The sequence below is a fragment of the Rhinopithecus roxellana genome, chromosome 10, assembly GCF_007565055.1.
Source record: "Rhinopithecus roxellana isolate Shanxi Qingling chromosome 10, ASM756505v1, whole genome shotgun sequence".
NCBI classification, from domain to species: domain Eukaryota; kingdom Metazoa; phylum Chordata; class Mammalia; order Primates; family Cercopithecidae; genus Rhinopithecus; species Rhinopithecus roxellana.
Genome location: NC_044558.1, coordinates 94550655 through 94576034, shown reverse-complemented (window position 1 = coordinate 94576034; position 25380 = coordinate 94550655). Strand labels below are relative to the sequence as shown.

The following is a 25380-nucleotide window of genomic DNA, read 5'->3' as shown; positions in this document are numbered from 1 at the left end:
GGACACTGCGCCCGCCTCCCTCCACCCCCACCACAATGACCTGCTTGCTTGCTGCAGTGGAGCCGGACTGGCCACAAATTCTGGCTCTGCTGTTTATTGACTGTGTGACCTTGGGCAAGTTACTTAGCCTCTTTGTGCCTTCATCGTCTTTTATTTATTTATTTTTTTTTTTGAGACGGGTTCTCACTCTGTCACCCAGGCTGGAGGGCAGTGGCACAGTCTCGGCTCACTGCAACCTCTGCCTCCTGGGTTCAAGCGATTCTCCTGCCTCAGCCTCCTGAGTAGTTGGGATCACAGGCACGTGCCACCATGCCTGGCTTTCTTTTTTTTTTTTTTTTTTTTTTTTTTTTTGTATTTTTAGTAGAGACGGGGTTTCACCATGTTGGTCAGGCTGCTCTCGAACTCCTGACCTCGTGATCCACCTGCCTCAGCCTCCCAAAGTGTTGAGATTACAGGTGTGAGCCACCGTGCCCGGCCCATCTTCTCATCTTTAGAATGGGGACTGTGGGTGGCCGTGGTGGGCGGATCACCTGAGGTCAGGAGTTCGAGACAAGTCTGCCCAACGTGGCAAAACACCATCACTACTAAACATACAAAAAAATTAGCTGGGCATGGTGGTGCATGCCTGTAACCCCAGCTACTTGGGAGGCTGAGGCAGGAGAATCTCTTGAACCCGGGAGGCGGAGCTTACAGTGAGCTTAGATCGCGCCACTGCACTCCAGCCTGGGCAACAAGAGCGAAACTCCATCTCAAAAAGAAAAAAAAGCGGGGCGGGGGGGTACTGTATTAGTTTTCCTTTCTCAGGGTTGTGTGAAGATCAAATGAGGTCGGTATAATCCTGAAAGATCAGCCATCATTACAGCAAATACAGCAAATATTATCATTATTATCTCCTTGTTGCAGTTCCGCGCTGTCACAAACGACTCTGCTGGTGTGGCTGTCCCTCCCTCTGCTGTGGGGGCTTCTTGCAGCCAGGGACCGAGTTCCATCCTCACACCCAGCACAGCCTAGACTGTAGCTGACTGAGACCCTAGACTCCGGCTTCAAAGCCCTCCTCCATTTTTGCGGTGTCTGCTGCCTCCTGGTGGCTGCTCCAAGCAGGTGTCCTGAATCCCTCCAGTTGTCGCCAGGAGCCGAGATGTTTCCCAATGAATGGCCCTCCCTCTGCCTGGTCCCTGGGAGGGGTGAGGGGAGAAGGGACTTACCCAGCTACCCTGCCCCACCTGTAAAATCCTCTGAGCCTAATTTCCTTCTTGGTCAGTTCCAGTAGCAAGAGAGATGCAAGACAGAGAAGGATGTAATCATACAGTAAACATTTATTAAGCACCTACTGTGGACTAGACACAGGTTTCAGATATGGGTGAGACATGAGACATGATATGGAGGTGAAAAGAACCATGAGAAGTAACTAGCCAGAGCCGGGCACGGTGGCTCATGCCTGTAATCCCAGCACTCTGGGAGGCCGAGGCGGACGGATCACCTGAGGTCAGGAGTTTGAGACCAGCCTGGACAACATGGTGAAACCCTGTCTCTGCTAAAAATGCAAAAATTGGCTGGGCATGGTGGTAGGTGCCTGTAACCCCAGCTATTTGGAGACTGAGGCAAGAGAATTGCTTGAACCTATGAGGCAAAGGTTGCAGTAAGCCAAGATCTTGCCACTACACTCCAGCCTGCGCGACAAGAGCAAAACTCAGTCTAAAAAAAAAGGAAAAAAAGAAACCCCATCTCCTCTAAAAATACAAAAATTAGCCAGGTGTGGTGGCACACACCTGTGGTCCCAGCTACTCAAGAGGCTGAGGCAGGTAGATCACCGGAGCCCAGGAGGTAGAACTTGTAGCGAGTCGAGATCTCATCACTACACTCCAGCCTGGGTGACAGAGTGAGATTCTGTCTAAAAAAAAAAAAAAAAAGAATAGAAAAAGAAATAACTAGCCAAAGTCTCCCACTAAACATACAGGACAACTGAGGCCAGGGAGGGAAGACATGAGTTCAGTTACACAGAGACAGAGGGAAACCCCAGGTCTCCCACCTCTTGATACAGCACTTTCTCCTGGGGGTCAGAAGCAGGCACCAGGGCAATGTCAAAGACAACATCGCAGCAGAGGAAAACATTTGCTATCCATGGGCCAGCTGGTGGCCTTATATTCAGTGTCCAGGAGGAGTTCAGCAAGAGGAAAAATACAAAGGTTATTGCCCCTAACCCCTGGCAAAAAAAAAAAAAAAAATGAATGCTAAGCAGTGGGCACACTAGCCACTGCCAGGGAGGAAATGAATGTGACTAACTGCTCAATCACGAGTTCTGCTTCTAGGATTCGAAGGAAATGTCCAGAATGGGGACAGGGGTTTATATATAAGCCATTCCCAACATTATTCATAAGAGTGACAAACTGGAAACAAAACAACCTAAGTGTCCGGCAGTGGGGGATCTGGTAAGTAAAGCAGATAATATCCCCTCAGTGGCATGTGCAGCCCTTAAAGGTAGAACTTTTAATGATAAGAAAAAATGGGGCCAGGCACGGTGGCTCACACCTGTAATCCCAACACTTTGGAAGGCCAAGACAGATGGATCACTTGAGGTCAGGAGTTGGAGACCAGCCTGGCCCACATGGTAAAACCCTGTCTCTACTAAAAATACAAAAATTAGCCGGGCATGGTGGTAGGAACCTGTAATCCCAGCTACTCAGTAGGCTGAGGCAGGAGAATCACTTGAACCTGGGAAGCAGAGGTTGCAGTGAGCCAAGATCGTGCCATTGCACTCCAGCCTGGGCGACAGAGCAAGACTCAGTCTCAGAAAAGAAAAAAAAAAATGTTTAGCCGGGTATAGTGGCACATGCATGTAGTCTCAACTACTTGAGAGGCTGAGGCAGGAAGATCACTTGAGCCCAGGAATTCGAGACCAGCCTGAGCAACATACCAAGACCCTGTCTCCAAAAAAGAAAAAAAGAAAGAAAGAAAAACACTCATGTTGATACTAAATGGGGACAAACCAGACTACACTTCCACATATCGAGTACGATCATGCGATGCATGTAGTCTAGAAAACAGACTGGGCCAGGCGTGGTGGCTCACGCCTGTAATCCCAGCACTTTGGGAGGCCAAGGCAGGCGGATCACGAGGTCAGGAGATCAAGACCATCCTGGCTAACCCGGTGAAACCCCGTCTCTACTAAAAATACAAAGAAAATTAGCCAGGCATGGTGGCAGGCGCCTGTAGTCCCAGCTACTTGGGAGGCTGGGGCAGGAGAATGGCGTGAACCCAGGAGGCGGAGCTTGCAGTGAGCTGAGATGCGCCACTGCACTCCAGCCTGGGCAACAGAGCGAGACTCCGTCTCAAAAAAAAAAAAAAAAAGAAACAGACTGGAAGGGAATACTTGAAAATATTTCACATGGTTGCCCCTAGGAGACAGTAAGGGGGACTTTCATTTTCATCTTGACTTTTTGTGCTTTTTTTTGCATGCTCCTCTGTGCTCCCGTAGTAGGTAAGTATGAGGTTTTTTTAATCAAGGTAAAATTCTCGTAACATAAAATTAAGTTTTTTTTTGTTTTTTTTGTTTTTTTTTTCTTTTGAGACAGAGTCTCTTGCTCTGTCACACAGCCTGGATGGAGTGCAGTGGTGTGATCTTGGCTCACTGCAACCTCCACCCTCCACCTCCCAGGTTCAAGCAATTCTCCTGCCTCAGCCTCCTGAGTAGCTGGGATTACAGGTGCGCACCACCACGCCCAGCTAATTTTTGTATTTTTAGTAGAGACAGGGTTTCACCACATTAGCCAGACTGGTCGCAAATTCCTGACCTCAAGTGATCTGCCTGCCTCAGTCTCCCAACGTGCTGGAATTACAGACATGAACCACCGCACCAGGCCAAAACTAACCATTTTAAAGTGTACAGTTCAGTAGTATTTAGTACAGTGTTATGCAACCATCATCTCTCTCCAGTTCACACATGTTCATCACCCCAGAAGGAAACCCTATACCCATTAAGCAGTGCTTCTCCATTCCACTGTCCCCCCAGCCCCTGGTAACCACTGATCTGCATCCTGTTTCTGTGGATTGACCTGTTCTGCACATTTTGTGTAAATGGAATCATATCATGTGTGCTACCTCGCATCTGGCCTCTTCCACTCAGCCCCATGTTTGTAAGGCTCATTCCTGTTGTAGCCCCTGTCAGTGCTTCATTCCTTTTTATGACAAAATAATGTTCCATTGCTATATTACTTTTTAATTGGAAAAGCAATGAAAATTATTTTTAATGGGTCTAAGAGGACCCACTAGGATGAAAACTACACAGAGATAATGAAGAAGGGGTTACATTGATCTGGCTTTCTACAGAGCTGGAGAGACTCCAGTGTCGGGAACGCTACTCCGAGGGCAGAGGGAAGCACCTTTTCATTTACTGGTTAATTGTCATTCCTCAGGGCACAGATCCATCTATTATCCTTGGTTCATGGCACACTCATAGGGCTGCTGCCTGCATGGCCTTCTCCCGGGTGTGTGTGTGTGTATGTATGTGTGTACACATGTGCATATATATGTGCATATAACATGTGTGTATATTCATGCGTTTATTCATTCATTCATGTAAATGACAGAATGAACCTCTGGGAACGTATTGCCCAACCCAAGATTTAGAAAATTCCCAATAACTGACATCCGGCATTTTCCTCCCCCATCCCACCCCTGCCTTCCTTTCCCAGAGATGTCTTTCATCCTAAATTTTTGTCCTGTTGTTCCTTTGTGTTTGCCATTTGTAGAAAATATTTTTCACTAAATCATATATTGTTTATGTTGTTTGTTATGGAACTTGATAGAAAATACGTGATACCGGCCAGGTGCGGTGGCTCACGCCTATAATTCTAGCACTTTAGGAGGCCAAGGCGGGCAGATCATTTGAGCTCAAGAGTTTGAGACCAGCCTGGCTAACACGGTGAAACCCCTTCTCTACTAAAAATACAAAAAAAAAAAAAAATTAGCCAGGCCTGGTGGTGAGTGCCTGTAATCCCAGCTACTTGGGAGGCTGAGGCAAGAGAACTGCTTGAACCCAGGAGGCAGAAGTTGAGGTGAGCCGAGATCATGCCACTGCACTCCAGCCTGGGTGACAGAACAAGACTCAGTTAAAAAAAAAAGAAAACATGTGATACTGAATGCCATCTTATTGGACTTGTTTTTGTTGTTGTTTGAGACAGGCTCTCCCTCTGTTGCCCAGGCTGGAGTGTAGTGGTGCAAACATGGCTCACTGCCGCCTCGACCTCCCAGGATCAAGTGATCCTCCTGCCTCAGCTGGGACCGCAGGCATACATCACCATGCCTGGCTAAGTTTTGTTTTTTTTTTTTTTTACTTTTTTGTAGAGTCAGGGTCTCATTTTGTTGCCTAGGCTGGTCTTGAGCTCCTGGGGTCCAGTAATCCTCCTGTCTCAACCTCCCAAAGTGCTGGTATTATAGCCATAAGCCACTGCTCCCAGCCTGGACCTGCTTTTTTCACTCAATAGTATGTTATTAGGTTTCACACAAAGGGAACAGTAGTAGCTCACACCTGTAGTCCTAGCTCCTCGGGAGGCTGAGGCAGGAAAACCACTTAAACCCAAGAGTTTGAGACCACAGAGAGCTATGATCGCACCTGAGATTGAGCCACTGCACTCCAGCCTGGGCAACATAGCAAGACCGCATCTCTTTTTTTTTTTTTCTTCTTTTTTTTGAGACGGAGTCTCACTGTCTCCCAGGCTGGAGTACAGTGGCGCGATCTCCGCTCACTGCAAGCTCCGTTGCCTCCCGGGTTCACGCCATTCTCCTGCCTCAGCCTCCCGAGAAGCTGGGACTAGAGGCACCCACCACCATGCCCAGCTAATTTTTTTGTATTTTTAGTAGAGACGGGGTTTCACCGTGTTCACCAGGATGGTCTCGATCTCCTGACCTCGTGATCCGCCCGCCTCAGCCTCCCAAAGTGCTGGGATTACAGGCGTGAGCCACCGTGCCCGACGACTGCATCTCTTTTAAAAAAAAAAAAAAAAAAAAAAAAGATTCATGTGTGATTTTGCATGAGGACTTACTTTTTCACTGCTGTATAGTGTTCCATTGTGTGATCATCCCACTATTTTTTTTTTTTTTTTCTAGAGATGGATGCCTCACTCTATCACCTGGGTCAGAGTGTAGTGATGCAGTCTTGGTTCACTGCAGCCTCGACCTCACAGGCTCAAGCAATCCTCCCAACTCAGACCCTGAGGTACAGGTGTGAGCCACTACGCCCGGCTAATTTTTGTATTTTTTGCAGAGACTGCGTTTTGCCATGTTGCCCAGGCTGGTCTCGAACTCCTAAATTCAGACAATTTGACTGCCTCAGCCTCCCAAAGTGCTGGGATTACCAGTGTGAGCCACTGTGCCTGGCCCATCCCACTATTTTTTGATCCATTCTCTGTGTGGGCATTTGGATTCGTTGCTATTGGAACAAGTGAAGGGCTGGGCACAGTGGCTCATGCCTGTAATCCCTACACTTTGGGAGGCTGAGGAGGGCAGATCGCTTGAGTCCAGGAGTTTGAGACCAGCCTGGGCAATATAGCAAACCCCTGTCTCTACAAAAAATACAAAAATTAGCTGCGCATGGTGGCACATGTCTGCAGTCCCAGCACTTTGGGAGGCCCAGGCAGGAGAATCACTTGAAGCTAGGAGTTTGAAACCAGCCTGGGCAACATGGCAAGACCCATCTCTATGAAAGGAAGGAAGGAAGGGAAGGGAAACGGCGAAGGAAGGAAATATTTTTAAAGAATTTTTTTAAAAACAGAACAAGTGAACAAGCCACTTTTCTGTGCCTTCGTGTTTTCTTTGTCTTTAAACATTTGCATGGTTGGATCATGGCCTATGTAAAAGTCAGGTCAGGCCGGGCACGGTGGCTCATGCCTGTAATCCCAGCACTTTGGGAGGCTGAGGGGTGGATCACTTGAGCTCAGGAGTTAGAGACCAGCCTGGCCAACATGGCAAAACCCCCTCTCTACTAAAGCTAAATGGCTGGGCGTGGTGGTGCGCGCCTATAATCCCAGCTACTGGGGAGGCTGAGGTAGGAGAATTGCTGGAACCGGGGAGGCAGAGGTTGCAGTGAGCTGAGATCGTGCCATTGCACTCCATCCTCATCCTGGGTGACAGGGTGAGACTCCATCTCAAAACAAAACAAAACAGAAGTCAGGTGTGTTCTTACATTGCATTATCCCCATGAGTATGTTCTCTGCATATGCCAAAACCTCACAGTCAACCGAATTTTTGGCGGCTGCCTAATATTCTGCCACAGGGAGGGATCATGATTTACTTAGCCAATCCCCAGTTGCTGGACACAGCGGTTGTCTGGACACCCTGCTGGCATCAACAGGGATGCTATGAACATCATCCCCTGCACGCCATGCCCTGACCCTGGGCCTCGGGCCGTCCTGTCCCCTCCCTGCAGGCGAGCCCAAGACCTCGGCGGCCCCACTGAGCATTGCCAATGGCGCGGGCCCCGCCAGCACCTCGGAGGACGCCATTAAGAGCATCCTGGAGCAGGCACGCCGTGAGATGCAGGCGCAGCAACAGGCCTTGCTGGAGATGGAGGCGGCGCCCAGGGGCCGCTCGGTGGCCCCCTCGCCTCCGGAGCGGCCGTCGCTGGCCACCGCGAGCCAGAACGGGGCCCCGGCCTTGGTGAAGCAGGAGGAGGGCGGCGGGGGCCCCGTGCAGGCGCCACTCCCGGTCCTGTCGCCCGCCGCCTTCGTGCAGAGCATCATCCGCAAGGTCAAGTCCGAGATTGGCGACGCCGGCTACTTCGACCACCACTGGGCCTCCGACCGCGGCCTGCTCAGCCGCCCCTACGCCTCCGTGTCGCCCTCACTGTCCTCCTCCTCCTCCTCCGGCTACTCTGGCCAGCCCAATGGCCGCACCTGGCCCCGCGGGGATGAGGCCCCGGTGCCCCCCGAGGACGAGGCGGCGGCAGGTGCGGAGGACGAGCCCCCCAGGGCGGGCGAGCTCAAGGCTGAGGGTGCGACGGCCGAGGCGGGCGCGCGGCTGCCCTACTACCCGGCCTACGTGCCGCGCACCCTGAAGCCCACGGTGCCGCCGCTGACTCCCGAGCAGTACGAGCTGTACATGTACCGTGAGGTAGACACGCTGGAGCTCACCCGCCAGGTCAAGGAGAAGCTGGCCAAGAACGGCATCTGCCAGAGGATCTTCGGGGAGAAGGTGAGTGCAGGACGGGCGCCCAGTGTCTGGGCTCTGGGAGGAGATGTCTGAGAAGCAGGATGCCCACCCAAGCAGGCCGACCGGACCCCAGGGCCCTAGGCCCTCCATTCCTGAGTCCTGTCCCTGGGCCCCGCAAGAAGGAGGGTCACCGTTCTGCTCCATTGTTGTTAAAACCTGGTAATGCTTCCATCCTGGCTAGTAAACAGCCACTTAACTCCCCTCCTCCAGGCCCCTCCAGATCGCCTGAGGTCCAGCCACTAAAGGGTTATGTGGCAGGACTTGGTGGCTCACCAAGTCGCACTTTGGGAGATGGAGGTGGAAAGATGTCTTGAGCCCAGAAGTTTGAGATCAGCCTGGCCAACGTGGTGAAACCCCGTCTCTACTAAAAAATGCAAAAATTAAGCCGGGCGCAGTGGCTCACACTTGTAATCCCAGCACTTTGGGAGGCTGAGGTGGGCGGATCATGAGATCAAGAGATCGAGACCATCCTGGCCAACATGGTGAAACCCTAAAAATACAAAAATTAGCTGGGCATGGTGGCCTGCGCCTGTATAATCCTGGCTACTTGGGAGGCTGAGGCAGGAACATCACTTGAATACAGGAGGCAGGGGTTGCAGCAAGCCAAGATCTCGCTGCTGCACTCCAGCCTGGGTGACAGAAGGATGCTCCATCTAAAAAAAAAAAAAAAAAAAGTTGGGGGGGGCGTTCGGGACCAGCCTGAGCAATGTAGCAAGACCTCCATCTCTACAAAATTAAAAAAAAAAAAATTAACCGAGTGTGGTGGTGCACAGCTATTCAGGAGGCTGAGGTGGGAGAACTGCTTGAACCCAGGTGGTTGAGGCTACAGTGAGTCATGATCACACCAGTGCACTCCAGCCTGGACAACAGAACAAGACCTCATCCCCCTGGCAAAAATAAATAAAATTTTAAAAATAAAGAGTTAAGTAAGGCTCACCCCAGCCAGGTGACCTCAGTGCATCCTGATTGGTTGGTGCCCCTGCAATGCCAGTTTTAAGTGTCACCTCTTAAATAGGGAATAGGCAAAGGGCCAGAAAGCTCGGAGGAGGGAGAAATGACTTAAGTGGGAGGTCAGGGAAGGCTTCCTGGAGGATGGGGCACTGAAGGATTTTTACGTGTAGGGACATCAGGGAGGGTACCGGAGGGGAAGGGCACAGCAGAGGCACATGGCAGGCACCTATGAGGAACAAATGAAGGCCGCCTGGACTCTGACAGAGGGGAAGGGAGGGGAGGCTGGGCGTGGTGGCTCATGCCTATAATCCCAACACTGTGGGAGGTGGAGTTGGGTGGGTCCTTTGAGGTCAAGGGTTTGAAACCAGCCTGGTCAACATGGCAAAACCCCATCTCTACTAAAAATACAAAAATTGGCCAGGCATGCACCAGCCTGGTACAAGTCCCAGCTACTTAGGAGGCTGAGGCAAGAGAATCACTTGAACCTGGGAGGCGGAGTTTGCAGTGAGCTGAGATCTTGCAAGACTATGTCTCAAAAAAAAAAAAAGGTGGGAGGGCCAGACCCATGTCCCAAGGGCCTGCTGACCTACCCCCCCCCCCACCCCCGCTCCATCCCTCGCAGGTGCTGGGCCTGTCACAGGGCAGTGTGAGCGACATGCTGTCCCGGCCGAAGCCATGGAGCAAGCTGACGCAGAAGGGGCGGGAGCCCTTCATCCGCATGCAGCTGTGGCTCTCCGACCAGCTCGGCCAGACGGTGGGCCAGCAGCCTGGTGCCTCCCAGGGTGAGTGTGGGCAGGAGCATCTCAGGGGGTGCTGGTGAAACCCCGTCTCTACTAAAAATACAAAAAATTAGCTGGGGATGGTGGCGCGTGCCTGAAATCCCAGCTGCTTAGGAGACTGAAGCAGGAGAATCTCATGACCCTGGAGGTGGAGGTTGCAATGAGCCGAGATCCTCGCCATTGCACTCCAGCCCAGGCAACAGTGTGAGACTCCGTCTCAAAAAAAAAAAAAAAATGAAATGTATAAGGAGGCAGCCCCCCAGCTGGGGAGGGAGGTTGCACTGGGCAGGGAGGGGGCCGGGAAAAGGCAGGAGTGGTGACTTTGTCTGCTCTGGTCCTTTCCTATTCTTTTTTTTTGAGACAGAGTCTTGCTCTGTTGCCCAGGCTAGAGTGCAATGACATGATCTCAGCTCACTGCAACCTCTGCCTCCTGGGTTCAAGCAATTCTCCTGCCTCCGCCTCCTGAGTAGATGGGATTACAGGCATGCGCCACCATGCCCTGCTAATTTTGTATTGTTAGTAGAAACGGGGTTTCTCCATGTTGGTCAGGCTGGTCTTGAACTCCTGACCTCAGGTGATCCTCCTCCCTCAGCCTCCCAAAGTGCTGGCATTACATGCGTAAGCCACCGCACCTGGCCCTTTCCTATTTCTTTAAAACAAGAAAGGAGATTGGAAGTGATGGGGGTGAAGTGTCAGTATCGATTACAGTGATGGGTGGAAGGGAGGAGAGGACTTATGTATTGTTTTCTGTATATTTCTATATGTTTTTAATAGTTTATAAATACAATGTTTGATTTTAAAACTCCTCTCCATAAGGCTGTAACGAGGATTAAAAGCAGCCATGCTGGCCAGGTGCGATGCCTCATGCCTGTAATCCCAGCACTTTGGGAGGCTTAGGCAGGCGGATCACAAGGTCAGGAGATTGAGACCATCCTGGCTAACTCGGTGAAACCCCATCTCTACTAAAAATACAAAAAATAAAAATAAAAAAATTATCTGGGCTTGGTGGTGGGGCCTGTAGTCCCAGCTACTCGGGAGGCTGAGGCAGGAGAATGGTGTGAATCCAGGAGGCGGAGCTTGTAGTGAGCTGAGATCGCACCACTGCACTCCAGCCTGGGCAACAGAGGGAGACTCCATCTCAAAAAAAAAAAAAAGCATCCATGCGAATAACTACTGCCACTTATCACACATAGCACCAAGTGGTCAAAGTGCTTTGTCCTGTAATCTTCATGTCAGTCTCCCCCAAAGGGACTGTTTATCATTCCCATTTCACAGATGAGGAAATCCAGAGGCACGGTGGTGCAGTGACTTGCCCAAGGCCACCATCCAGTGAGTGACAGAGCTAGGATGAGCACCCCGGGCTGTGGGCCATCAGGCTCCCTGCCCCCTAGGGTCCCCAAATGTGCCTACCAAGAGCCTACCTCACAAAAGACTTCCATCCTTTTTTTGTTTTATAGTGTGGTGGGGGAGGGGTTGGTTTTGTTCTATAGTGTGGTGGGGGAGGGGTTGGTTGTTTATAGTGTGGTGGTGGGGGAGGGGTTGGTTTTGTTTTATAGTGTGGTGGGGGAGGGGTTGGTTGTTTATAGTGTGGTGGTGGGGGAGGGGTTGGTTTTGTTCTATAGTGTGGTGGGGGAGGGGTTGGTTTTGTTCTATAGTGTGGTGGGGGAGGGGTTGGTTTTGTTCTATAGTGTGGTGGGGGAGGGGTTGGTTTTGTTCTATAGTGTGGTGGGGGAGGGGTTGGTTTTGTTCTATAGTGTGGTGGGGGAGGGGTTGGTTTTGTTCTATAGTGTGGTGGGGGAGGGGTTGGTTTTGTTCTATAGTGTGGTGGGGGAGGGGTTGGTTTTGTTCTATAGTGTGGTGGGGAGGGGTTGGTTTTGTTCTATAGTGTGGTGGGGAGGGGTTGGTTTTGTTCTATAGTGTGGTGGGGAAGGGGTTGGTTTTGTTCTATAGTGTGGTGGGGGAGGGGTTGGTTTTGTTCTATAGTGTGGTGGGGGAGGGGTTGGTTTTGTTCTATAGTGTGGTGGGGAGGGGTTGGTTTTGTTCTATAGTGTGGTGGGGAGGGGTTGGTTTTTGTTTATAGTGTGGTGGTGGGGGAGGGGTGGTTTTGTTTTATAGTGTTGTGGGGGAGGGGTTGGTTTTGTTTTATAGTGTGGTGGGGGAGGGGTTGGTGTTGTTTCACAGTGTTGTGGAGGGGGAGGGGTTGGTTTTAGTTTTACAGTGTTGTGGTGGGGGAGGGGTTGGTTTTGGTTTTACAGTGTTGTAGTGGGGGAGGGGTTGGTTTTGGTTTTACAGTGTTGTGGTGGGGGAGGGGTTGGTTTTGGTTTTACAGTGTTGTGGTGGGGGAGGGGTTGGTTTTGGTTTTACAGTGTTGTGGTGGGGGAGGGGTTGGTTTTGGTTTTACAGTGTTGTGGTGGGGGAGGGGTTGGTTTTGGTTTTATAGTGTTGTGGTGGGGGAGGGGTTGGTTTTGGTTTTATAGTGTTGTGGTGGGGGAGGGGTTGGTTTTGTTTTATGGTGTTGAGGTGTGGGAGGGGTTGGCTTTGTTTTATGGTGTTGAGGTGTGGGAGGGGTTGGTTTTGTTTTATAGTGTTGAGGTGGGGGAGGGGTGTTTTTTGTTGTGTAGTGTTATGGGGGAGGGGTTGGTTTGGTTTTACTGTGTTGTGGTGTGGGAGGGTTTGGTTTGGTTGTATAGTGTTGTGGTGGGGGAGGGGTTTGTTTTGTTTTATAGTGTTGAGGTGGGGGAGGGGTGTTTTTTGTTGTGTAGTGTTATGGGGGAGGGGTTGGTTTGGTTTTACTGTGTTGTGGTGTGGGAGGGTTTGGTTTGGTTGTATAGTGTTGTGGTGGGGGAGGGGTTTGTTTTGTTTTATAGTGTTATGGGGGAGGGGTTGGTTTGGTTTTACTGTGTTGTGGTGTGGGAGGGTTTGGTTTGGTTGTATAGTGTGGTGGGGGAGGGGTTTGGTTTGTTTTATAGTGTGGTAGGGGAGGGGTTGGTTTTTGTTTATGTGTTGTGGTGGGGGAGGGGTTTGTTTTGTTTTATAATGTTGTGGTGGGGGAGGGGGTTGGTTTTTTGTTGTGTAGTGTTGTGGTGGGGGGTTTGTTTTATAGTGTTGTGGTCTGGGAGGGGTTGATTTTTTGTTTTATTGTGTTGTGGTGGGGCAGGGGTTGGTTTTTGGTTTTTTTGAGTAAGAGTCTCACTCTGTCGCCCAAGCTGGAGTGGTGAGCCACTGTGCCTGGTCTATGGTGTTATGTTTTAACTAACTTTTTTATTGTGGTAAAATTCACATAACAGCTGGGCACCGTGCCTCAGACTTGTATTCCCAGCACTTTGGGAGGCCGAGGCGGGCGGATCACTTGAGCCCAGGAATTTGAGACCAGCCTGGCCAACATGGAGAAACCCCGTCTCTACTAAAAATACAAAAATTAGCCGGGCATGGTGGCACGCATCTGTAATCCCAGCTACTCGGGAGGCTAAGGCGAGAGGATCACTTGAACCCAAGAAGTGGAGGTTGCAGTGAGCCGGGATGGCACCACTGCACTCCAGCCTGGGTGACAGAGTGAGACTCTGTCTCAAACAAACAAACAAAACAATCACATAACATAAAATGTACCTTTTAAATCATTTTTGAAGTATACAATTCACAAGATGTGTGACCATCACCTGTATCTAATTCCAGAATATTCGCACCACCCCGAAAAGGAACCCCATACCCATCCAGCAGTCATTGCCCATCCTCCTTCCCCCCAGCTCCTGGAACTCCACTTTCTTTCTGTCTGGATTTGCCTCGTCTGAATGTTTCATGTAGATGGAATCCTGTACTACTTGACCTTCTGTAGCTGGCTTCTTTCAGTTAACATGTTTTAAGCTCATACAAGCTGTAGCATGCAACAGAATTTCCTTCCTTTTTTATGGCTAAATGATATTCCATTGTATGGCTAGACCCCATTTTGGCATTTTGAATAATGCTTCTATGAAAATTTGTGTACATATTTGTGTATGAACCTCCATTTTCAGTTCTTTGGTCATATATCTAGTACAGTTGGCTAGATCATATGGTAACTCTGTGTTTAACTTACTGAGGAAGTTCAAAGAGTTTCTATTTCTCCAGGTCCTTACCAACATGGGTTATGTGCCATTTGTTGGCACTAGCCATCCTGGTGGGTGTGTAAGTGGTATCTCACTGTAGTTTTTATTTGCATTTCCCTAGTGTCTGATTGTTTTGGTTTTGAATTTTATTGTCATGGAAGGATTTGACTACAGGTAGTATAGAGGTAAACAGAGAAGATGGAGAATGGTCTTCCTTGCGGAAGGAACAGCACAGGCAGCTGCTAGGAGGTGGGACCATGCACAGCCTGGGAAGGGATGTGAGTAGAGGTGGCGGTGGGGAGGGTCCCCTGCTCTCCCAGAATAGGAAGCCAAGGCTAGGCACAGTGCCTCACGCCTGTGGTCCCAGGACTTTGGGAGGCTAAGGCAGGCGGATCACTTGAGGTCAGTTCAAGACCAGCCTGACCAACATGGCAAAACCTCTTCTCTACAAAATATAAAATTACAAAAATACAAAAATTAGCCAGGTGTGGTGGCGGGTACCTGTAGTCCCAGCTACTCAGGAGGCTGAGGTGTGAGGATTGCTTGAGCCTAGGAGGTCAAGGCTGCAGTGAACTGGAGTGAGTGCATTCCAGTCTGGACAACAGAGCAAGACCCTGTCTCAAAAGCAATAATAATAATAATCAGGGAATCAGGCCTATAAGTGGCTACTGTAACTGCTGGCCCTAGGGAGAGAGTGGTGATGGCAGATCCACCCTCACAGCCTCTGCTTATTCATAACCCACTGGGCCTGGAAGCAAAAGGGTGTATCCATTGCCCACAAAGTCCCACAGAGTCTGGCTGTGGGGCTGGGTGTCAGGACCTGTCCCAGCCCCTCATGTGTACGCCCTGGCCGCTGAGGCGGGCAGGGACCAGCACTGGAGCCCTGACCATATCTGTTACTGAGGTTGAGCCAGATGCCATGGGAGGGTTATAAAGCACGCCCTTATCCCCACGCCCACTGCCAGGCACAGTCCCAGGTATAATCAGCACTACCCACCGTGGCAGCATCAGTATTCCAGACCCTTCCATCTGAGGCTTCTCAGAATTCTCAGTCAAGGAAGCCCTGTCCTGTCCCCATACACAGTCCCTCTCTTCCCTCTGTCTCTCTCCTGGTCTCTGTCTCTCTCCTCCAATTTATTTATTTATTTATTTATTTATTTTATTTTATTTTATTTATTTATTTATTTATTTTTTTGAGACAGAGTCTCACTTTATCGCCCAGGCTGGAGTGCAATGGTGTGATCACTGTAACCTCCGGCTCCCGGGTTCAAGCAATTCTCCTGCCTCGGTCTCCCAAGTAGCTGGGATTACAGGCACCCAACTAATTTTTTTGTATTTTTAGAAGAGACAGGTTTTGCCACGTTGACCAGGCTGGTCTTGGACTCCTAACCACAAGTGATCCACCCACCTTGGCCTCCCAAGGTGCTGGGATTACAGGCATGAGCCACTGCACCCATTCACCTCCAATGTCTTCTGTTTTTCTCACTCTGCATTTTTTTGATTCACCTCTCTCTCTCTCTCTCTCTCTCTCTCTCTCTCTCTCTCTCTCTGTCTCCCCTCCCTCCCCCAGCTCTCTCACTATCTCTCTCCCCACCTCTCTTGGCTCTGTCTCTCCCTCCCTGACCCTCCTTGTCCTTCCAGGGCTCCCTTTTCATCTCTCTTGCACCGTCTCTATTTCTCCAGGAGAGAGAGATTTCCCAGGATCTGGAACTTTCTGTAGTAAAATAAGGAAAGTCCCAGGCAGAGTGGGACGGGTTGATCACTCTGCTCTCTGCTCTCTCCTCTGTCCCCAGCTGCCCACAGCCCTGTCTAGCGCCCCACCCTCAAGCCCACCAAGGCAGGAAGACCCTGCCTCTCCCTGTCATCACCTCCCTCTCCAGACAACCCAGTTGTTCACATGTGACCCCCCCAGACCTGTACTTAGCACACTCCTCCTGATAGAGATAATTTCTGAATCTTTCCATCACTTTCTCAAAGTGAGAGGAGTCAGAAAGGTGGGTTTCTGCCTGGGGGAGTGGGATTCGGGGGTGGCTGTGTTCTTTCCTGCCAGTCATCTGAGTTTATCTCCATGTCATCCTGTTCGCTTCGCTTCTTGACCCTCTAGGTTGGGACATGGGTGCAGACAGTTTTCCAAGAGGCAGACGCCTTCAAAGACCCTCAGTTTTTTGTGTTTTGTTTGTTTGTTTGTTTTTGAGGTGGAGTCTCACTCTTTCACCTAGGCTGGAGTGCAATGGCGCGATCTCAGCTCACTGCAACCTCTGCCTCACAGGTTCAACCGATTCTCCTGCCTCAGCCTCCAGAGTAGCTGGGGCTACAGGTGTGCGCCAACACACCTGGCTAATTTTTTGTATTTTTAGTAGAGATGGGGTTTCACCATGTTGGCCAGGCTGGTCTCAAACTCCTGACCTCAGGAGATCCACCCGCATTGGCCTCTCAAAGGGCAGGGATTACAGGCGTGAGCCACTGTGCCCGGCCCAAAGACCGTCAGTTTTCCAGCTGGCCCAGCCCCTCTCCTGCTGCCAACAGTGGGCAGACACCTGGGACAGACTCTCACTTTCCCAGGCTGGCCCTCCCACACCAGCATGGCATCAGTGCTGGCAACAGTGAGCCTGGGACATGCCCACATCAGCCTCAGCATCACACAGATGCCACCTGGATGGCCAGGATCAGCTCACTTGGGGCAGGGGCACAGTAGACTTCTTGAGAGCCCACGGTCACTAAGGGCTGTAATGCTGCCACTTGGAACTCTGGAGCTTCACCTTGCCCTTTTCAGGAGTATTCAGGGATCCTGGCTGAAATTACTCCATAGGCATCTGCTCAGAGCCCCTGCCCCACCCCCAGGCTCTGGGGACTCATCTGTGACTAACTTGTAGTCCTTGCCTTCAAGGGGGTCACAGTTGGTAGATGAGAGGACAGTGTTGGGCATAACCCAACCCCAGCTCAAGTCCTGGCTTTGCCATTTATTGCTGTGTGATCTTGGACACGTTGCCTAACATCTCGGAACCTCGGTTTCCTCATCCACAAAATGGGATGACGTCGTACTTACCTTTTAGAGGTGTCATGAGGGTCACTTGAGATCATGAGCATTGGCCAGCCACAGTGACCTACGCCTGTAATCCCAACACTTTGGGAGGCCGAGGCAGGAGGATCACTTGAGTCCAGGAGTTTGAGACCAGCCTGGGCCACATAGTGAAACCCTGTCTCTATTTAAAAAAAAAAAATTAAAAAGAGATCATAGGCATAAAGCACATAATACTACACTGGGCATGTAGTAAGTACTCAATAAAGGGAATTTATTAGTGTCATCATCATTGTCATCAGTAAGGAAGAGATCTGGCCCAAGCAAGAAATTATAGCAAACTGTGACAATATATACTCAAGGTGCTATTAGACCCCAAAGGTCTAATAGACCTCAGGGAAGGGACATTTAGGACTGGGTCTTGAGGAATGCTTAGGAGTTCAGGATTAGAAGGAAAGTCCTCAGGATGGTAAGACCAGCCTGAGCAAAGACATAGGGGCTTAGAGAGGAGCCTAGATGTTTGTGAAGGGGAGTGAGGGGGATGCTGTAGCTCCAGTTGGTAGGGTAGGCAGGGACAAGGGAGTTCAGGGCCTTAATCAGCAAGACAAGGTGATAGACATTTCTTGTGCAAGGGGCAGTGGGGAGCCATTGATGATTCTGGAGCATAGGAGTGTCTGATCCATGTGACTAACTCACCCACGACAGAGAAGGAAGGAACGCTTCCTGGGCTCCGGATGTCTTTTCTGAAAGTAAAGCTATTGCTACCTTTTCTTTTAGCTGTCATACATTTTAATGGTTATTTTAACAAGTTTCCAGCAGGCGGCAGTCAAATGCCTCAAGGAAGAAGCATTTTTTTCTATTGGGATTAGGTGTGGCCAGCGCTGGGATTCCTAGACCCCACACCATGCTTGCCAACCCATTAGGGCTGCCTCCCTGGGGACGCCCCCACGTGTCCTGGTTTCTCAGGAGGCTCAGCCCACACTGGGACTCCCATGGGTGCCTCTAATGCTCCAGGAGGTAGAGGTGGTGGAGGAGGTGGAGGTGGGCCCTTGACTCATGTTATCTCATGGAGGCCCCTTGATGGCCCCAAGTAGGGTCGGTGTATGTCTAATGCTACATGTCTTATGGCTGCATTTAACAGATGTAAGGACGGAGGCTTGGCAAATTCATCCACCTGAGATCACAAGCCCCAAATATCTTTCAAATCGTTTTTCCAATGTATATTCACACAAAATGCCTTTTGAAAAATGAAAAATGGGCCAGGCATGGTAGTTCAAGCCTGTAATCCCAGTACTTTGGGGGCCCAGGTGGTGGATCACTTGAGGTCAGGAATTCAAGACCAGCCTGGCCAATATGGCGAAACCCCATCTCTACTAAAAATACGAAAGTTAGCCAGGCGTGGTGGCACACGCTTGTAATCCCAGCTATGGGGGAGTCTGAGGCAGGAGAACCACTTGAACCCAGGAGGCTAGGTTGCAGTGAGCCAAGATCATGCCACTACACTCCAGCCTGGGGTGACAGAGTGAGTGAGACTCCATCTCAAAAAAAAAAAAAAAAAGAAAAGAAAGAAAAATGAAAAATGTAGTTTAAAAATCTGTCTGCTTTTTTTTTTTTTTTTTTTTGAAACAGAGTCTTGCTCTGTTGCCCGGGCTGGAGTGCAGTGGTGTGATCTCAGCTCACTGCAAGCTCTATCTGCCAGGTTCAAGTGATTCTCCTGCCTCAGCCTCCCGAGTAGCTGGGATTACAGGCATGCGCCACCATGCCCAGCTAATTTTCGTATTTTTTAGTAGAGATGGGGTTTCACCATTTAGCCAGGCTGGTCTCCAACTCCTGACCTTAGGTGATCCGCCCACTTTGGCCTCCCAAAGTGCTGGGATTACGGGCATGAACCACTGCACCCGGCCCCAGTCTAGCTTTTTAAATGTGGCATTGCACTATGGACATCTTTTCATTACATTTTCTTTCATTGCCACGGAAGAGCCCACTGCAGGGATTTCCCATATTTCATTCAGCCAATCTCCTGTGGTTGATCTTGTAGATCATTGCTGACTTCTTTAGTTGTTGCCGTTTATTTAACTTTTCGTTTTGAGGTAAGTTCTAATTCACAGAAGAATTGAAACAGAAGAACAGCAAACTTCCTGTATTGTACCCTGTTTGAACAGTTATTAATTTTGCCACAATCGTGCTCTTTCTCTGCCATTTGAGGAATTCGTTGACATCTTGTCCCTTTAGCCCTAAATACTTCAGCAAGTGCTTTCCAAAAACAAGAAATTTTACAGTGGTAAAATACTGGCATGTATCCTACCATCTATATTCAGGTTTCTTCAGTTGTCCCAGTGATATCCTTTATATGTTATATAAATTTTTAGATACAACATATAAATCTTGGCCAGGCGCTGTGGCTCATGCCTGCAATCCCAGCACTTTGGGAGGCTGAGGCAGGTAGATCACTGAGGTCAGGAGTTTGAGACCAGCCTGGCCAACATGGTGGAACCCCGTCTCTACTAAAAATACAAAAATTAGCCGGGCGTGGTGGCGTGCGCCTATAATTCCAGCAACTTGGGAGGCCGAGGCACAAGAATCTCTTGAACCCGGGAGGTAGAGGTTGCAGTGAGCCGAGAGCACTCCACTGCACTCCAGCCTGGGTGTCAGAGTGAGACTCTTGTCTCAAAAAAAGAAAAATTAGCCGGGCGTGGTGATGCACATTTGTGGTTCCAGCTACTCGGGAGGCTAAGCGGGGAGGATTACTTGAGCCCAGGAGGTCGAGGTCGCAGTGAGTTACCATCGAGGCACTGCACTCCATCCAGGGCAACACAGCAAGACCCTGTCTCAAAATGAATTAATTAAATAAAATATGTAAATTTATTTTCCCTGTCCAGGATGAGGTTCGAGATCACTTGTGTTTAGTTTTCGTGTTTTGATTTGGACAGTTCTGCCTTTCTTTGTTTTCTAGAGTTGCCCTTTCTGAAGAGTAGAGGCTGTTACTTCCTGGACAGTCTGAATTTGGTTGCCTGATGTTCCCTCGAAATCAGATTCAAGCTGTGTACTTGGGGCTGGGAATATCACAGAAGTGATGTTTCGGGCCATCCTCTCAGGAGGCCCACGTTGTCGACTCGTCCACGTTGTCGACTCGTCCTGTGATTGATGATAGTAACTTGGATCATTGGTTAAGATGGTGCCCACCAGCGCCTGTAATCCCAGCTACTCAGGAGGCTGAGGCAGGAAAATCACTTGAACCCAGGAAGCAGAGGTTGCAGTGAGCTGAGATCTCACCACTGCACTCCAGCCTGGGTGACAGAGAGAGAGTCCAACCACGTCTCTCTACTGTGAAGTTGCTACTTTTCCCTTTGTAATTACTAAGCATCAACCAGGCGCGGTGGTTCATGCCTGTAATCCCACCACTTTGGGAGGCCGAGGCAGGTGGATCATGAGTTCAGGAGATCCAGACCATCTTGGCTAACATGGTGAAACCCCGACTGTACTAAAAATACAAAAAATTAGCAGGGCGTATTGGCGCATACCTGTAGTCCCAGCTACTTGGGAGGCTGAGGCAGGAGAATTGCTTGAACCCGGGAGGCAGAGGTTGCAGTGAGCCAAGATCACGCCACTGCACTCCAGTCTGGGCAACAGAGCAAGACTCCGTCTAAAAAAAAAAAAAAAAAAAAAAATTTACTAAGCATCATGTGGGGAGATACTTGGAGACTTTGTAAATATACCAGTCTAGTCCTCATCAAACTTTCATCCACTAGTTTTAGAATCCAGGGTGGTCCCTACCTGAACGATTATTACTACAGTGGTTGCAAAATGGGTGGTTGGCAACTCTTGGCTGTAATAAGCAAGCTTCCCAAAACTGGATGTGTCTGTGCCAGATTATAGTAACCGCCTTCTCTTTCTCTGTGGCCCACAGCCAGTCCCACAGAACCAAGGTCCTCACCATCCCCACCCCCCAGCCCCACAGAGCCTGAGAAGAGCTCCCAGGAGCCGTTGTGCCTGTCCCTGGAGAGCAGCAAGGAGAACCAGCAGCCAGAGGGCCGCTCCAGCTCCTCGCTGAGCGGGAAGATGTACTCGGGCGGCCAGGCCCCAGGGGGCATCCAGGAGATCGTTGCCATGTCCCCCGAGCTGGACACGTACTCCATCACCAAGAGGGTGAAGGAGGTCCTCACAGACAACAATCTAGGTACGGAGCAGGTGGGAATCAGAGAGGCCGCCTCCCACCTGGGTTGGCTCCTACTTGCCTTGAAAAGGTGTCTGGAGCTGTGACCCAGTGGCTCATACTTGTAATTCCAGTGCTTTGGGAGGCCAGGGAGGGAGGATCGCTTGAGGCCAGGAGTTTGAGGCCAACCTGGGCAACATAGCAAGATCCCATATCTTTAAAAAGCTTTAAAAAATTAGGTGAAAACTCCATGCATACAAACTTACATGTGTTGGTACATGCCTGTAGTCCTAGCAACTCAGGAGCCTGAGGCAGGAGAATCGCGTGAGCCCAAGAATTCAAGGCTGCAGTGAGCTATGATCATGCCACTGCATGCCAGCCTGAGCAACAGAGCAAGACTTTGTCTCTAAAAACATAAATTAATGGCTGGGCATGGTGGCTCACACCTGTAATCCCAGCATTTTGGGAGGCCCAGGCAGGTGGATCACCTGAGGTCAGGAGTTCGAGAGCAGCCTGGCTAACATGGTGAAACCCTATCTCTACTAAAAATACAAAAAAATTAACTGGACGTAGTGCCGCACGCCTGTAGTCCCAGCTACTTGGGAGGCTGAGGCAGAAGAATCGCTTGAATCTGGGAGGCAGAGGTTGCAGTGAGCCGAGATCACACCACTGCACTCCAGCCAGGGCGACAGTGTGAGACCCTGTCTCAAAAAAAAAAAAAATCAATCAATAAAATAAAAAATAGGCCGGGCACGGTGCCTCACACCTGTAATCCCAGCACTTTGGGAGGCCAAGGCGGGCAAATCCCCTGAAGTCAGGAGTTCCAGATCAGCCTGGCCAACATGGTGAAACCCCATCTCTACTAAAAATACAAAAATTAGCAAAAAAATAAAAAAGCTTCCTAAAATTAGCTGCAAACTTCATGCATACAAACTTCACACTTTGTAGTGAATGCCTGTAGTCCTCAGGAAGCTGAGGCAGGAGGACCGCACGAGCTCAGGAATTCAAGGCTGCACTGAACTATGATCCTGCCATTGCACTCCAGCCTGGGCAACAGAGAAAGACCTTGTCTCTTAAAAAGTTAAATGTAAAAAAAAAAAGACAAAAGTGCCCATGGTGAGATCCCAGGGCACTGGAGTCAGCCCCAGGGCATCCAAGACCCTGTGTGAGGCTCTGACCTGGGTCTGGGATGGGACAAAGGGAGGTGAATGCAGGTCTGAGAGTACCTGGAATTCTCAGTCCACGGCTTTAAAAACTTCCTTCCAGGAAGACGTGGAGAACCCCAATCACTGCGGAACTCCAGCTCAGTCCTCACCCAGTGCTAAGGTCCTTGCCGGCCACAGTGGAGAAATCTCTTCTAGGGCTCTTTCCCTTTTTGGGACACAAATTCCTCTGAGTCTGAAATGCAGGTGATGCCCCCCTCCCAGAGGGATGTACACAAACCCCAACATTTTCACTACAATTTCTATTATAAAAATAAGACATATTCATTGTTTTAAAATATACCGAACAGTACAGGAAAAAAACAAGTTACTAAAAAAGTAAATAAGTCCCTCCGCACTGGCCTCTCAGTCACACTCCAGTGTTTGTGTGTGTGTGTGTGTGTGTGTGTGTATTTTTTTAAGATGGAGTCTCCTGTCACCCAAGCCCCAGGCTGGAGTTCAGTGGTGCGATCTCAGCTCACTGCAACCTCCACCTCCCAGGTTCAAGCGATTCTCCTGCCTCAGCCACCCTAGTAGCTGGGATTACAGGCATAAGCCACCACTCCTGGCTGATTTTTGTATTTTTAGTATAGTAGAGACGGGGTTTCACAATGCTGGCCAGACTGGTCATGAACTCTTGACCTCAAGTAATCCTCCCGCCTCATCCTCCCAAAGTGCAGGGGTTACAGGTGTGAGCCACCATGCCCAGCCCACACTTCAGTTTTTTTATGTCTCCTTGACACTTTCTGAACACATACAAGAACATATATACACTTAATTTCCTCTCCTTTTTTTCTATATAGACGAAATGATACACATATTGCGTTGCAACTTGCTTTGAAAAATGAACACTAGGCTGGGTGTGGTGGCTCACACCTGTAATCCCAGGATTTTGGGAGGCTGAGGCAGGAGAATTTTTGGAGGTCATGAGTTCCAGACCAGCCTAGGCAACATGGCGAAACTCTGTCTCTACAAAAAATGCAAAAATTAGCTGGGCGTGGTGGTGCGTGCCTATAGTCCCAGCCACTCGGGAGGATAAGGCAGAAGGATGGCTTGAGCCCAGGAGACAGAGGTTGCAGGAAGCCAAGATCACACCACTGCAGTCCAGCCTGGGTGACAGAGCCAAACCTTGTCCCAAAAAAAATGAAAAATAAAAATACAAAAATTAGCCAGGTGTGGTGGCTCAAGCCCGTGCTCTCAGCTACTTGGGAGGCTGAGGTGGGAGGATCACTTGAACCTGGGAGGCAGAGGTTATAGTGAGCTGAGATCATACCACTGCACTCCAGCCTGGGTGATAGAGTGAGACCCTGCCTCAAAAAAACAAAAAAAAAAAAAAAAAAGAGAAAAGAAAAATGAACAGTATTTTGTGGACACCCTCCCATGTTAGAATAATTCTGTCACCCGCATTCTTTTTCACCGTTGCAAAGTGTTTCAGGCCATGGATGTGCCACAGTTTTTTACCTAACCGATGGGTATTTTGACTTTTTCCACTTTCCTGTTTTGCCTCTAAAAATAAGTCTGTGTGCATCTGTGTGACCTTGGGCAAGTACAGCTATCCCAGGCAGTGGAACTGCTTGCTCCGAAACTGTGCACATTTAAAACTGGGATGGAATCTGTCAAATTATCCTCCAACATGGTGTTACACATTTGTATGTATGATGTTGCCAGACAATTTCAGGGATCTCCTAGGAGTAAAGAACCTCTTAAGTTAAAGAAGCACTTTTGGGCCAGGCCCAGTGGCTCACACCTGTAACTGCAGCACTTTGGGAGGCCAAGGCAGATGGATCACCTGAGGTCAGGAGTTCAAAACCAGCCTGGCCACCATGGGAAACCCCATCTCTACTAAAAATACAGAAATTAGCCGGGTGTGGTAGTATGTGCCTGTAATCCCAGCTACTCGGGAGGCTGAGGCAGGAGAATTGCTTGAACCTGGGAGGCGGAGGCTGCAGCGAGCCAAGATCGTGCCACTACACTAGCCTGAGCAACAGAGCGAGACTCTGTCTCAAAAAAAGAAAAAAAAAAAATCTTTTGTTGGTTGCTGCCTCGTCCTGCCCCCATATCCCTTTTACAGACAGACCCCCCTCATATTCACATCAGGTGCGGGTCCTCCGCCGTCTCTGGCCCTCCCTTCTGAGTCAGGTCAGTGGAGATAGCCTCGAGGCTCTCCCCTGTGTCTCTGGCCTGTTCCATGTCTCTCCTGGGAGCAGACCTCTCTGCCCAGCCTGGGGTAACAGGTTGCTCCCCTCCCTTATCCCCAGGGCAGCGGCTGTTTGGGGAGAGCATCCTGGGTCTGACACAGGGCTCCGTGTCTGACCTGCTGTCCCGGCCCAAACCCTGGCACAAGCTGAGCCTGAAGGGGCGGGAGCCTTTTGTCCGCATGCAGCTGTGGCTCAATGACCCCCATAACGTGGAGAAGCTGAGGGACATGAAAAAGCTGGAGAAGAAAGGTAAGACTTGGGCAGGGGATGGGCCCCTGCACTGGATCTCAGATTTTCCCCAGAACCATACCTAGCTGTAACCCACATAAACCCAGGGCCCCCATGGTCCAGTCTCAGCATGGGACTGCATGAAATAGCAACCTTGAAAAACAATGTAACAATGTAATTGAAAGCAATGAAGATATTTACAGCCTGTGGCAGTGGCGGGGCATGGGTAGTCCTGGCTGCTTTGGAGGCTAAGGCAAGAGGATTGCTTGAGGATCACTTGGGAGGCTAAGGCAGGAGGATCATTCAAGGCTGCAATGTGCTGTGTGATCAAAGCTGTGAATAGCCACTGTGCTCCAGCCTGCACAGTGCAGTAAGACCCCATCTCCAATTTTTTATTTTTAGTTTGTAAATATTTACTACCTCTCCCATGAAAAGCCAATAGTCTGCCAGGTGCAGTGGCTCACGCCTGTAATCTCAGCACTTTGGGAGGCCGAGGCAGGCAGATCACCTGAGGTTGGGAGATCAAGACCAATCTGGCCAATATGGCAAAACCCTGTCTCTAC

General features: G+C 49.9%; 1 protein-coding gene across 2 annotated transcripts in view; it reads left to right on the top strand.

Annotated features, from left to right (window-relative positions):
- CUX2 (cut like homeobox 2) overlaps window positions 1-25380 on the top strand; it is a 319783-nt gene that overhangs the window by 283257 nt on the left and 11146 nt on the right. For both annotated transcript variants that reach the window (XM_030938312.1, XM_030938313.1), the window contains exons 17-20: window positions 7424-8187; window positions 9779-9938; window positions 20944-21213; window positions 24650-24838. In XM_030938312.1, coding sequence (XP_030794172.1) covers window positions 7424-8187; window positions 9779-9938; window positions 20944-21213; window positions 24650-24838 — 1383 coding nt within the window. The remainder of the gene's footprint in view (window positions 1-7423; window positions 8188-9778; window positions 9939-20943; window positions 21214-24649; window positions 24839-25380) is intronic.